At 42.1% G+C, this 14267-nt stretch overlaps 1 protein-coding gene across 1 annotated transcript in view; it reads left to right on the top strand.

Moving 5' to 3' along the window:
* Nucleotides 1-14267, top strand: part of ATP2A2 (ATPase sarcoplasmic/endoplasmic reticulum Ca2+ transporting 2) — a 30012-nt gene that overhangs the window by 1044 nt on the left and 14701 nt on the right. Inside the window, exons 2-5 of the mRNA XM_063315831.1 lie at nucleotides 11-28; nucleotides 121-203; nucleotides 7416-7520; nucleotides 9877-10015. Of these exons, the coding sequence (XP_063171901.1) occupies nucleotides 11-28; nucleotides 121-203; nucleotides 7416-7520; nucleotides 9877-10015 (345 nt within the window). The remainder of the gene's footprint in view (nucleotides 1-10; nucleotides 29-120; nucleotides 204-7415; nucleotides 7521-9876; nucleotides 10016-14267) is intronic.

The following is a 14267-nucleotide window of genomic DNA, read 5'->3' as shown; positions in this document are numbered from 1 at the left end:
CGTTTTAAAGAACTACCAGCCGAAGAAGGTAAGCCGGCATACGAAGCCTTTTTTGCTATTGGTGCTTGGCTTTTCACGGTCTGTGCTTGACAACTGAAGTCTGAATCTTTTTCTTGGCAGGAAAAACTTTATTTGAGCTTGTGGTCGAACAGTTTGAAGATTTATTAGTTAGAATTTTGTTGCTGGCAGCATGTATATCTTTTGTAAGTATATTCATCCTATTGAACTGATTGCTTTACCTTCATTGATGCACAGGTTTCCTGGATTGCTACTGAGGTTTTGAAAATCATTTCTGGTAGAAGACCGGGTATCGTTACTCTGTCTTGTCATTTGCTTGAAATAAGTGTTTTGCCCTTGTGTCAAAGTTCAATAAGTTGGACCCCAGACTCTTGAGCGGCTTCTTGTAGCAAACCCAGCGCCACACATACCAGTTTAAGCCAGACATACCTGAATATTGTGAATAGACGTTACTGTCTTCGTCTCTCTATTTGAAATAGTTTCTTCTGGTGCCATTGCCTTTTAACCTTGGCCCCAGCAAGAAGGTGAACTGGTATAGGGTTGTTGATTTTTTAGCAGTTGATTGTTATGAAACTAACTGAGACTGCTGGAAGTCTTTTTTTGGATGCAATGCAAACTGTAAATAGAATTTGTATGGGGGAATATTCCAGTTGCCTTCTCTTGCTGATAATAGCAAGGTGACAGTTGTTGCTCTTGACAGTGACAAGAATGATGACAGCAATGATGGCACCATTGTTGACCAAATTTGGTAACTGACCTTTGGGAAGCCTCTGGTAAAGTAAACTCCTTGCTTCGTGCACAGAATTGGTAAGATGAGGGCTGTGAAATCAATTCTAAATTTTAAAGTAATTTGTAAAACGATAGGTTCATGTTGCCAGATGTGAAGCATGAGTTTGGAGAAGGGTGGAAGGTAGGAAAAAGAGCATTAAAAGTGGTGTACAGAAGGGTGAGCTTTGCAAAACGTTTTGTCCAAACTCCTAGGTTGTCCTTCAAAGTTTCCTTTAGACGTAGATTGTTGCTGTGTTAAGTTCTCAGGATACTCCTCTGAAGTAGATTTTCAGGGCACGTTAGGAAAATGTGAAGGAATTCACAGGAGGAAAATCTTTTATTTTTGGTGAAAAGAGAAGGTTCAGGTATTCAGGTGCACATGCAGAAGTTGTAACTTGTGTGTGGAACTCCTGTTCTCAGCTCTAACTCAATTACTGTTGATGCACGTGGTAGTTTTCTGTGTATCTGAGGCAGTCCTTAAAGAGACCTTAAAAATGGAAACAAAGAAATGGCGCAGACTTGACTTAACTGGAGTGCAGAACCAGGGATATGATTTAAAAATCTAGGAGCGAGAGACGGATTGTCCCTTGCACCATTAGGCAGTATAGTAAGTTACTGATTCTGAGCCAATGAGGAATCCCAGTTTCATGCCATTGACTCACTGGCTGAGAGAATAGGGTCTTCTGCAGAGATTTTCTTTCCTGCAGCAACATGTGATTTAGTTAGTCTGTTTCAGCTTTTTCTCAGGGGCTTTATGGTGGCAGGATCAATTTTGGGTGGGTGAATGTTGTACCTATAGGTAGCTACAGGTGCATTATGAGAACCACTTATTTTGAAGGTTGCCAGTAGGTGGTAGATATATAATAAAATAATGAAATGGTTGAGTGATAGATTTGTTCCATTAAAGGAAGAAATAAAATATGAATATATGTAGAATACTGGTTTTGCAGGTAATCGGTTAAAACAATCTGTTGATTATGGTAGACGTTCTGCAGGTAAATTATTGTTGCAGCAAAAACTTTAATATTGCTGCCTCACACTAAAATTCTGTACATGACGATGAGATTGTTTGCATATAAATTGCCCAATGTCAAACTTGAAGATGACTTGAAATACCCTACCAAGAACACTGTTCCTGTTACGATGACATGATTTAACCTTTACCTGGAGAATGATTTCCAAAAAAATTTCTGTAGCATGTTGTGATATTTCTGAGTTTAATTTAGAGAGAGTTATTTCCATAGCAGTAATAGCCTTCTGTTCCTTGCAGCCCATGCATCCCCTTACTTTTAAAAGTTACTGTTATAATATTGGGTTTAAATTTTGCCTGTTTGTATACAGTTGTTCCATGTTATACAGTGGTAAGTTGTACAGTGCTCTTCAACTTGAAAGCCAACTGCTTCTTTACTTTTCCTTGTACGCACTGACTTGGTTTTGATGACAAAACAAGCTTTAATTCTAAAGGGTTGCAAATAAGCAGGCATGCTGGTACCCACAGCCCAGTTGTCCCTGCTTGGATGCTCCTCCTATTTTACTGACTGTGATGCCTTAATGGAAATCCCTGCCTTGCTGCTGTTGTAACAAGCAAAGGCTTGTTCTTGACTCCCTGATTTAGGAATGCCTTTCCCTGGCAGAACGAAGCAACAGTAATCCCAATCACAATTAGCCAGAATTCTGAAATGATGTCTGAAGTGTCCCACTTGGTGCTGAAGGAATCGTTGGAACAAAGTACTAATCATGATGCTCTGATTGCTGCCATCATGGATAAACTGGTTTCTAATGGAATATTAGAACCTTGTGTCATTAATTTAGAAAAAGCACAAGAGTTAAATGCATATTAGGGCAAAAAATAGATCACTTTCTAAGGCTATTCTGAATTAGGAAATCGTGGTTGGCTGTGTGACCATATGCCCATAGCCAGCGTTTGGAAGACTTTGCAGTATTGGCCTTGTTTCTTGGATGCAGAGTGAAGGACGAGGTATTAATTGAACAAAAATGGCTTGCTGTGCTTCCAAGTGTGGCCGTTAAATTGGTAAGGCCAGAACAGCATAGTCCATACAGTTGTTCTTCTGGTGCTGAAGAATAACAGATGTAACACAGATAAGGGACATTTTGAAAGCAGAACTCCAGTTGCACAACATTAGCTGATGCCTTATTTCTCTGTACGTTTCAATCAGACCTTTGATTTAAAAGAATGTGATAGAAAAACAAAGGAGAAATACTAGCCTTGCTCTGGAAAAGTTTCTCCTTGCTTAAAAAGATCACTTCTAGTTATCTCCCCTAGCCACTGGTGTACATTTTCTCTTCAATCTTGCCTCCAAAAGGCATGATTATTTTATTTACTTTCCCTGCCTTTTAACCAAAAATGCCCCGAAGAATGGCTGCTGATGTGTCAGCAGACAGAAATGAGGAATGTCCCCTTCTTTTAGCAATGTTAATAAAAGATCTGAGCTTACTGTCTGCTTGAGTGAGTTCATACAAGTGGCAAAATAAGCCATTGAACCCATCCTTGAGCCTAATGCTGATGAGAAACGTGAGAATTTAGGTGCTTGCACTGTTAGTCAAGCTCAATTATAATGGATTTTTCCCCAGGGCTGTAATGGAAAGAATTTCACACTTCTTAGAATTTGCGGAGTCTTTAAATGTGTAGCATTGGTTTTTTTCTTGATTGCAAAGATCCCCTCTATATTTAAGGATTGACCTGATAGGAAACGGCTCCTACCAATTTCTTCTACTAACAGCTTTATCTTTCTCGAACAGTTGGTAGGGAGAATTGGCTTGTGAAGAATATGGGAATAACCTGAACTGATGGCTGGCAATCACCCCCCCCCCCCCACCAAGGACTTAATAATTTATATAGAATAATTTGTCAAGACTATTCTAGGGAAATACTTCACTTGTTTAATTTTAAGTGAAATATGGTCAAGTCAGTAAGCTACTGAGGGAGCCAGATGGTCCTGCAAGGAATATGAAAAGACGACAATGTTGACATTTAATAAGATCCTCCAAATTCCATAAAATGTACCAAACAGGCAGAGATGTAAGAAAAACTAATTTTAATGAATCCTCTTTAATTAGATGAAGAAAGGATGGATGTTCTCCTTGTCTTGTGTTAAATACCATTTGACATGTCTGTCTTTGAGGCCCTATTTCCCATCCTAGTAGAAGTGAGATGTTTGTGGATAGCTTGTAAATTGCATTACAGCATTTGGTCCCTTAATTTTACCTATGATGTCAATTACTGCAAGATAACTTAAAATTATGTATTTGCTTAAAGTTGACTTTATTGAGCTCGGTAGTTTTTCTTTCAAAATTTTAACCTTTTGTGGACTTACCTGGGAAGAAAAATCATAAATCCCAGTTCCCTGTCAGCAGTATGTTAGCATCCCCTGCCTTTACTTGTTTAAGATAATGCATCTGCTGCACTTGGAGGAGAAGGGGAAACTGCATTTAGGGTAAAAGTTTACTTGGTAATGAATGCAGAATGGAAGGGCAGACGGTTAACACTTGAACCATAGGAAAAGCTCTAGATACATCTCAGAAGGAAGGAAGGAAGGAAGGAAGGAAGGAAGGAAGGAGCGAGCTGTTTAGGGAGGAGGTAATTGTCCTTGGAAATGCTTGCTCAGAGTCCAGTGCAAGGTCAGAGGTATGGCCCTGTGGCTTGGTTCACTTGGAGTTAAAACAGAAAATAGGTGTTGCTAGTGACCTGAAAATTCATTTGTGGCTGAAGCTTTACATACAGAGCCTAGAGTTTGCTGACACTGAAATACATTGGCATACATAATGACATGGTATCCTTATGTATGATAGTAATTTCAAAAACTGACATGTCCCTCCCCTTCACCCAACGTTTTGTAGACTCAGTTGCTAAATTGCCTTGGCCCCTTTGCGTAGCCGGTAACCCCACTGGGAGGAGAGGCCCCAGCTATGTTGCATTTCACCTCCTGGAATCCCTGGTCTTGCACATCCCAAAGAGTCCAAGTTGGAGAAGCCCGATCTGTGCTTTGGATTGGGAAGAAAAAGGGATTTTTGTGAACCAAAAATCAAAAGGCCCAAAGAAAAACACACGCATATGTATGCATCCCCCCCTCTGGTATGTATTGCCAGTATAGATTGTGCAGTAGGAGAGAAAAGGTAGTTATTCCAGTGTCGTATATTCAAGGACTAATTTTAAGTTATTGAATATCTGCATCATAGCTTCATTAGTGAAGTTCCATCAAGTGGGTAACAACAGTTGTTGCACCCATTTTTATAGAATCTGTGGTCAAATTTTGAAGGTAAATTGGGCCGCAGTGGTCTTTTCTGTTGCTTCAGTCTGATTCAGGACAGGATCACTGATTTTAAAATGTTCAGCACATGCCTCTTGCTTGCCCTGCGGGCTCTGTGTCCCTGGTGTAGCACTGAAAAGGTACAGAAGTGAATTGGAGTTGCGTTTTAGGTTACAACCCAAGTAATAAGAACTGGTGTCTGCATACACGCATTCTGCCAAACTGTAACCTGGTTGGTTTGGTTTGGTTTGGGCGTAGTGTGTTTTGTGGTTTGTAAAGTGAGAGTTATGGCTCAGCATGTTGAGTGAACCCAGCCAGCTGTGATGCCCTCAGGTGTTTGACCCAGGGCACCATCTTCCATTTTATCAGATAGAAGAACTTTCCTATTTTCTGTTTTTACCACTTTTTTCAGTCATACGGCCTCCAGGTTGTAATGTGTCATTACCCCTTTTCCCAATTTCCTCTCATCTGGAGACCCACTGAGTTGCCCTTAAGGAATAACTGTAGTAAAGCCACCCCGTTCCTCCCCCCCCCGCCGCTTCTCTTGCGGCCTTCTTTCTTCGAGAGAGATCTGAGCAGTGACTTACTGCTGAATGCCTTCCAAATACTGATTTCAGCATTCTTCAAGTCAGTTGCCTTGTGCTTCCTGTTGCTCAACATATTGAATATAATATTAGCCCTTTTCTTCATGAATCATTGCAGCGTTTGGTGTAAGCTCCCAACTCACTGTAGATTACTCATATGGTCTAAATTGGCATTTGCAAGCTAGTTTCGGTCATCACCCCATATGGCTTTTTCAGTAACATGGTTCTTGGAGTGGGGGGGTGGGGACACATGGCACATACATTCCTTTTCTTAACAGCTAATTACTAATGCTAAATGTCTCAGACGGCTTGCGAAAATATTCCAGAAGACTTACTTTGCAGCCTAGAACAAGAAACAGGGCATAGATTTCCAAAAGTCCTTTGATCAGTGCTTTGTTCTAACGTTTAATACATACTTTTTGAAGCGATCGTTTACGAAGCTGTGGTGGAGCTTGTGGAAATACTCACAAAATGACATACTTCCAGAATAATGAGCTAGCTTCATAAAAGTGTCACAAATTAAAGGACTTCTTCCAAAGCTTCTGCGATATATTTTAGAACGGGTTCCAAGATATGCAAAGCCCCAATAAGGTTGGCTGGGTTATGGCTTAGACTCCTGTGTGTCCTCAGCTCTTTGTTCCGTACTCAATACATCCTGGTTAAGTAAACCATTATTTAGCATGATGTATAGTTCCTAATTGAAACCAGCACCTTTTTTGTTGTAAATCAGCAGAGAATGCAAGCTGACTTTGGGTCCTGCTGCAGGAGAATCCCAAGGGGTGGTTTCAGGGATATTCTACCCTTAGATGTTGATTTTCTTTGGCTTTACATAAGGTCATTCTTGGTTTGGAGGCAATGAAGCTGCTGTTACTAGAGAATGATGAGATCATACATTGCATTCAGCCATTGGTTGCTTCATCAAGTTGATGGAATAAAGCATAGTTGGCTGGAATAGCACGGCAGACTTCACCATAAAATCATGGTTTCCTGTACGATCCCAAATGAAGGACTTGGTGGCTTAGGACATGTTGCAAACCAGACAAAAACCACTTTACCATAGATCCTGATGACTCCTGAGAGGGAGCAGAATCCCTCGCAGTCAGGAGCACTCAGGTTCTCGGAAGCCAGCCAGCCAGCCCGCCCTGGAGCTCAAATAGAAAAGAAGTCTGGTTTTGAGAGACACTTAGCTGCTGGAAATGGGCCTGGTGTGAGCAGCAGACCATGATGGTAGTAGAGAGCCTGGTCTACTGATAGATCAATTCTGTCTGCCATTCAATTCCTGGCAGGCTGACCAAGCACAAAAATGCTAGTGGAGAATCTGCCCTCTGTTAAAGCGGCGATGCCTTATCTTCAAGTAAGCAATACGAATCAAGTCTCCTGATTTTGAAGAGGAGCTTCTTACGTTGCCACGTACGCAACCCTCAGGAAGGGGTGATTTATTAACAAGGAATGCAGTGGTGTTTCTGGTGCTCTAATCCAAATGGGATTTATTTACAGCTTAATTTGTTTTGAAAACAAAAGCAACAATCCTAACCTGATCCGCAAATTAGTTTAAAGCAGCAAGCTGTTTCAAAAGTGCAGGTGAGGCAATTACTTCCTCGTAATAGAATTTGCTTCTCAGGTGTGCTTAAGTGAGTCAGCAGACATTTTGAAATTACGCGATCTCGGGAAGTACTTACGGCCTGGCGAATAAAGTAGGGCTAAAATTTAAGTTGATATGTAGAAAATGCCACCTCATCCTACCTGTAACTTACCGAGTTTCTAATCTCTCTTGTAGGTGTTGGCTTGGTTTGAAGAAGGAGAAGAAACAGTCACAGCCTTTGTAGAACCTTTTGTAATCTTACTCATATTAGTTGCTAATGCAATTGTGGGTGTGTGGCAGGTAAGCAAATACGTTCTTCGAAAATCGTGAAAAGTTGTTGCAACCAGCATGCTGTTTTGACAGATTATTTTAAGTTGCGTAGAGTTAACATATTAAGAAAGTTGAAAGTAGATGCTAGCTCTGAAATTATTTATGCCTTTTCATTCTTAGATAGATGGTGGATGTTGTAACAGTAGGACAGGATCCAAGTAGCAGTGCATCTAGTTCAGTCCAGCAAGGAGACTTTGGACTTTTAATGCTTAACCATCAGCTGGTGTCTTTCTTTGGTAAAAGAGTGATGAGTTCCATGCTCTTTCAGGGCAAATGTAGTCAAGTGTGTCATTGATAGAAATTACGGTTGCGAATTAGGCAATATGCTAAATCTATGAAAACTCAGAGCCCCCAAAGGGCTAGGGTTAAATATTTTCATTTATTTGGTGTCAGCAACTGACACCCCCCAGGCTTTACCCAAGCCATTGCGTCCATCAAAGTATATCCTTAAATCAGGCCACAGTCCATGTTTACCTGCTATTCCAACTCGAATTTTCCATGAGAGACCATCAAAACAATTTTGAGGATACCATATCATCAAGATGGAGTGAGCCCCTCTGCTTATTAAGATTGCCACTTCCAAAAGCTGATGGGTTGGTCTTAAAGAGCTTCATTTTGGTGTCCTTCAGTCAAACCAGCCTGGGTTGACCTCTTTCCTTTGAATCACGGCAGGTGGACGTGACGTTGCCAAGGGTAGCTGGGCTTTGTTTCAGTGGACATAACGGTTCAACGCTGTGCATCACATGTGGCTGGGCCCTGCCGCTGTGATATGCAGCACTGAATATTAACAGCTTGCTTCCTAGAAGTGAGTGACGTTTCTGGCATGAATATAGCGTATTTCTATTTTTCACATTGGCCATAGGAGCAAAACCATAATTTGCCCAGCTTTTATGAAATCCATATTTCATAGCAGGGCGTTGTTGCCATAGGAACTGGAGGGGGATATCTAGGGAGGTATGGGAGGCAGAACAGAGAGAAAGTTTGGAAATAATAAATAATAAAAACCCTGAAGCCCAATTCTGCCCACTAAAAATAATGATTTAGAATTTAGAGGGATTTAATCTACAGTTGATTCACTGGAATGGCTCAAACTTGAGAGGCTTTTTTCAATTGGATTTCTGCCTATTGAAGAAGACAAATAACTATTGCCCACCCCTCTCAGTAATGATACGCACATTGCTTTTAAAAGCAAGAAAAATACTTGAGTTGAGTGAAGAATTCTCCCAGCACTCAGATGAAAGCGTAGTTGTTATGATAGAACAGTGCTATAAACAGCCTTAATATTCACTAATCGTTTGTCTGGAAATGTTGGTGACGTTTTAATTTGAAAATGGAAATGGTGATTGCTTAAAAGTAGGAGATTGAAACTGCCTTCTCATGATTACTTTTCTTAGCGTATATCTCCTGTTTCAAGAGATTTGTGACAAGTAAAATACCTGTGAACATGCGTTTCTCTTACATAGATGCATCTATTTGGTAATTTTGTTTCCAGCAGTGTTACATCTCCACGTGTAACAGCAAAAACTATAGGCAGATGTTTCCCAATAGCCTGAAAGAGTAGATACTGATGTTGGCTGCTTGGACTTCTTTTCATGACACACTAATAATTTAGCAAGATTTTAGCAGTAAACTGCTTGGGGAAGACAGCTGTATTGACTCAGAGCCCTTGGTTCTTACCAAAGAATTGCAGAAATGCTCATGAGGCATTAATAGTTTCTGTTCTAAAATCCCAATCCTATCATCATGTTGTGTTAACAGTAGGTACTTTGTTAGCAAGCCATGGGTGTGAAATGTGTTGAAAGGAAGCTGTGGGAACTGTGGTTTGCTTCCAACGGCTACTTTGGCATCTAGTTTGGAACGAGGGACACAGTCTGCCAAGCAGGGCCAAATGTTGTGCGGGAGAGAGGATAAGGGAGCTTGATCACAAAGTTGTAAGTCTTGAGTTGTCAAGTTTATTGGTCACCCATTTAGTCAAGCAGTACGCTTTGGATCAGAGTTATTATTTGCTCTAAAAGGAGACCAGATGATATCTTCTTTTTTAAGGGAGACAAGAATCTGCACCTAAAAGTGATCCTAACTGGAACTGCTTCCCTTTTTTGCTTTATATGCACCAAAGTTGCTTTGAAAAAATGTCATTTAGGCCATATTTGACAGTGAAATTTCTCAGGCTGCTCCCTCAGCTTAGCTGCAGCAATATGATGTATCTCCTTCTGTCAGAGAATGATCCCAGATTATTTATTAAACGGTAAAAATGGAGGCCAGCTGCTAACCACAGTAGTAAAAACTAGAACTACTGAACCCATGATGTTGATACCGGCTGTTGCAGGAGCGAAATGCTGAAAACGCCATCGAAGCTCTTAAAGAATATGAACCTGAAATGGGAAAAGTTTACCGACAAGACAGAAAAAGTGTACAGAGGATAAAAGCAAGGGATATCGTCCCTGGTGATATCGTGGAAGTAGCTGGTAAGATGTTTTATTTAGTACATAATGATGGGATTTAAAATGCTTTTTTGTGTTGTTTCTGTATTTTGAGCTACTGTCAAGCATGAATTCGTTCTTGATGTGCAGCTGAAACCTAGAAAACAAGCAGACGAAACGAAAACCCTTGCCGCGTAGGGTTGATTCCTTCAGGGAACCCTCTTCCTTCTATCCGAATTTAATGTTTGCACCGATGAATTACACGGCCGTGCTCAGCTTGTGCCCTTAAGAGACTTTGCAGTCAAACGGCTACCACATCTATAGTCCATCTAGGCTGCTTGTATTGCCAGCAGGCCATTTCGGACCACAGCTCTTTTTCCTCAGTACCAAGAGTACACAAAATGGATTCCTTCCATTTTGCCAGACTTGTTGCCAGAGCAATATTTGAACCGATGTGACCATGACTAGACTGCTGCCACAGCCAGCGTTGCCCGATGCCTGCTCTGCCAAGGTGGGGTGGGAGGTTTTGCAGCGGCCTTCCACTCTTCCGTGCGGACTCAAAACCAGTGTCTCCTCTGTGCTGTGCTGTCCCTGGAGGCCTGGTGGGACCCTCCTCCCCAATCTCCTAGGCTGCTCTCCCAGCCCACCCACTGGGCTGCCTGGGATATGGCCTCCTGCCAATGCGATGGTCACCTGGCACGTCTTGTATGTCCTGCAGAGAGTGGAGAGTCCTAGTCATTGTCACCTTCAGAAAAAATGTTAGGCATCCCAAAAAGGAGCTGATGGAAAGTCATTACTTCTAGAAAACCCAGGCATTAGATTAAAGGAAGGGGGTTTCTTCTACAGGACAGGAAACGGTTTTAAGCCTGCCTTCTGGCTAAGGAAAGTAGAGGTGAATGTTTCTTGCCAAGTCCATCTTCCAGTTACCAAAAAGTTCTCTGCAGGACATCCAACTACCAATCTGTATAGCCATGAACTTAAAGTGAAGCTGATCCAGCGTATGCAAGTAATGGCAACTGAGCTAAAATTTCATGGTGGAAGGCAGGGAACATACACCGTGTTCCATAGCTGATGTCAAGACCCAGAGGTGTGAAAGACTGTGGGCATGCCTCTGTCAAAAGCATAAGCGCATTGGATGGCCTTTGACATGGTGTCTGCCAAAAGAGGGCCATGTAGGGAAGCAACAAAGCACTTGATCTGGGGATGCATATCTGATTGTGGAATTTTAGGCAGCATGCCAGTGACATTTGCATGTTCACACAAAAGCTCCTCACTATTGACCAGCATAAAATAACCAGGTGGCTATCATCTCCCCCGTGTCAGTGGTGCCCAGTGATCAGGGATACTTCAGTATAGGTTTCAGTGGGAACAGAGTGGCTGACCCTAAAGTAGGGTTGCATGGAGGCTGCTGTGGAGGTTGCTGTTTGCCAAAGGGCGTCCATAGTGCCAACAGTCAAATTGTGGGAAATGGAGGCAAGAACTCGATGGCAACTCCTTCTTTAGGGAATACATGGCATCTTGCCTTGTGACAGAATTACTGTATACCACCTGCTAGAGCTGGGCTCCCTTAAGCTTTCTTCTTCGGTATCATTATTCCTGTCAGTCGTTGGAGAAACTCGTTTAGTTACAAAAGAAGAGATGCACGCTTACGGACCAGTTGCCTAGGATTCAAAACCTTTCGGTCTCAGCAGTCAAACAGGGAATGCACGCTCAAGACTTCTCAATAATGTTAGAGATGGTTTTGTTTCTGGGGAAGCGTCTGACTCTTCAGGGCCTACCATTGTGGGACTTGCGATAGGCATCCCTTTCTAAGAACTGGAGCAGTCAAGATGGGAGGCCTAAGATGACGCACTTCGACTCTTGCCCGTTGCTACCTGATTCTCTTGCTCAGTAGAAACGCATGCTCTGATGACAGGCGCCTTCTGCTGGCTCCCAGCCGTAAAGGGTTTCTTGCAGGACTCTGTGATTTAACGGAGTTTAGTAACCCAGGGCCAACCCTGCACGTTGGGATGACTTTAAAGCCCTCTGGGCTTATTCTGGAAGGTCTGAGTGGCCGAGCTGATGTTCCGAGCCGCAGTGCGGTTTCTTTGCTTTGGTTTAGCTGTGAGTTCGGGCTGAAGGCTTGGGATGACTCATGAACCCACCACAGTGGCTTCTTTAGCAAATCACGGTTAAACCTAACATGTCTTAACATCCTGCATGAACTGAGCCAACTTTTATGTTCAGTAAATTGGAGAAGGCTGTTTATAGCTTGACCATCGGGACTGCTTTAATTCAGTGGCTTGTTGAACACTTCAGTAGAACAAAGTGGTAAAGTAAAATCTATTGACTGTTCATTGACAGCAGCCTTAAATCTGGGCATCCCATTGTAATGTGCATGAGTTTTGTGTAACAGCTTGTAACATTTCAGAGAGTATTGGGAGCTCATGCTTGTTCTCACTCTCCCTGTTTAGTGCTAGTATAAATCCTTATCTAGCAGTGAAACAACATGCATTTATTTAATAAAACTAGTTGGTAAAGCTAGGCTTTATGGGGTATGTTTGCTTTTGGCATGACTTGGCTCTCTTCTAATCTCCCTGAGTCACAATGTCAAACTGTGTTCAGTGGATGAGAAATATGTAAAGTGCAAGAATATTCATCATGGTTAATACAGTTTTCAGCCTGCTTTGATAGAGTAGTCTTACTAAAGTAATTCTAAAGGAAAATAAATCTAACCCGCTAAAATCTGTAAAATGGAGTTCAGACTAGGACAGAGCACTTATTTCCAGAATTATTTATAAAAGGGTTGTTGAATTTGACCTCTTGCCGTGTGGGTCGTTTTCCCCCTGTGAGTTATTGAAGTATATAGCTTGGAGAACGTGAAGCCTACGTTACTCTCATGCTTTGGATTCACAGAATGCCTGCTTTCTTAGACCCTTAATAGAACTCAAAGGGGATTTATTATTGGAACAAAAGGTACCAGACAGAATTCTTGAACATCAAGATAATTTGCCGCTGATATTCCATTCTGCTTTGGCAAATATACATAATCCGAGCACAGAAACTTTTTGAATTGAGGCAGTGAGAACTTTGCTAAAAGATCTAGCAGTTGGCCAAGCCTCCTCGGAGGTTGCTGTTTTGCTGGACGCTCTGTTGCCTGGTACAAAGTGAATAAGGATGGTTCTCCTTCTGTGAGGGAGAGAGTGCATTTCTGCCCCCAGCTCTCTCGGTTGTGCCGTTGTGGCTGTCTGGCCAATTGTTCGTTCTTTCTTGCGTCTGTAAAGCCCTCTGTGCATAGTTATTGCTATGATTAAAGTCTCCACGTTATTTTCAGCTAATCAGTTTACGATTCTTAGCATTGAGACAGTAACAATTACCTTCATTAAGAGAACCAGAGTGACCACGTTTATCAAGGGAAGGGCACTCAGGAACCTGTTTGGCTGATTTACAGGAGGGGGCTGCAGGCCCATTCACTAATACAGTGCCGTGTGAATTTGATTATGAGCATCTCTGATGTCACCGTCTGAAAGTCAGCCTGGCAGGAATCTGGTGGCATCTGGCCAGACTCTGTGTGGAAACCATTAATGTGTGTGTAGGGAGGAAATGCATTTACAGGCTTAGATAATTTTGTTTTTTCCCGGCATTGTTCCTAAGTTAACACAGAAGTCTGTTTGATGATTGTGTCCACGGCAGAGGTTGGGGAATCCAGGGAAGGGAAAGAAATTGGGCAGCAGAGATTATGAACAAGGTACTGGATTTGATTGTAGGCAGACAGCAAAACTCGGGTGAGATTAAATACACTGCGGGAGGCTGTGGTTTGCTTTAACTATGGTTCATTGAACAAGCCATTATGCTAAACCACAGTTTACCCCTCCGCATGGCTGGGTTCACATAGCAGTCTAAATGAAAAGCAAACAAGCTTGTCATGGTTTGTGAGCCTAGTCAGTGTTGTCCAGCAACAGGCTACAACATGAGCTTGGAGTTGCTCCTTGAGGTTCAGTTTGTGGCCTGGTAGTAACACTTCTGAATGTGTGAGTCGCAGAACAGATTTAGCTAAATGGTGTTGCGTACTCCCGATAGCCAGCAGTAAAGTTTGAATTTGAGCGAGAAAAACCGGACTGACTCATTCAGAACAGCTAGATAAATTATCTGTGCAATGGGAGGCACATAATGCTGAGGCAGAGACCTGGATATTAAACTCAAGAATCTGTCAGGTATTCAAAAGTGCTTTTTCTCTTTGTTCCCTCCCTCCAACCCCCATCCCTGCTCGGGAAGACGTAGGTTATTAATTGTGTCTCCTGATGTGGATTAGAGTTAG

Source organism: Candoia aspera, chromosome 15, assembly GCF_035149785.1.
Source record: "Candoia aspera isolate rCanAsp1 chromosome 15, rCanAsp1.hap2, whole genome shotgun sequence".
Classification (NCBI taxonomy): Eukaryota; Metazoa; Chordata; class Lepidosauria; order Squamata; family Boidae; genus Candoia; species Candoia aspera.
The sequence above is the reverse complement of the archived record's forward strand: the minus strand, read 5'-3'. Positions and strand labels throughout refer to the sequence as shown.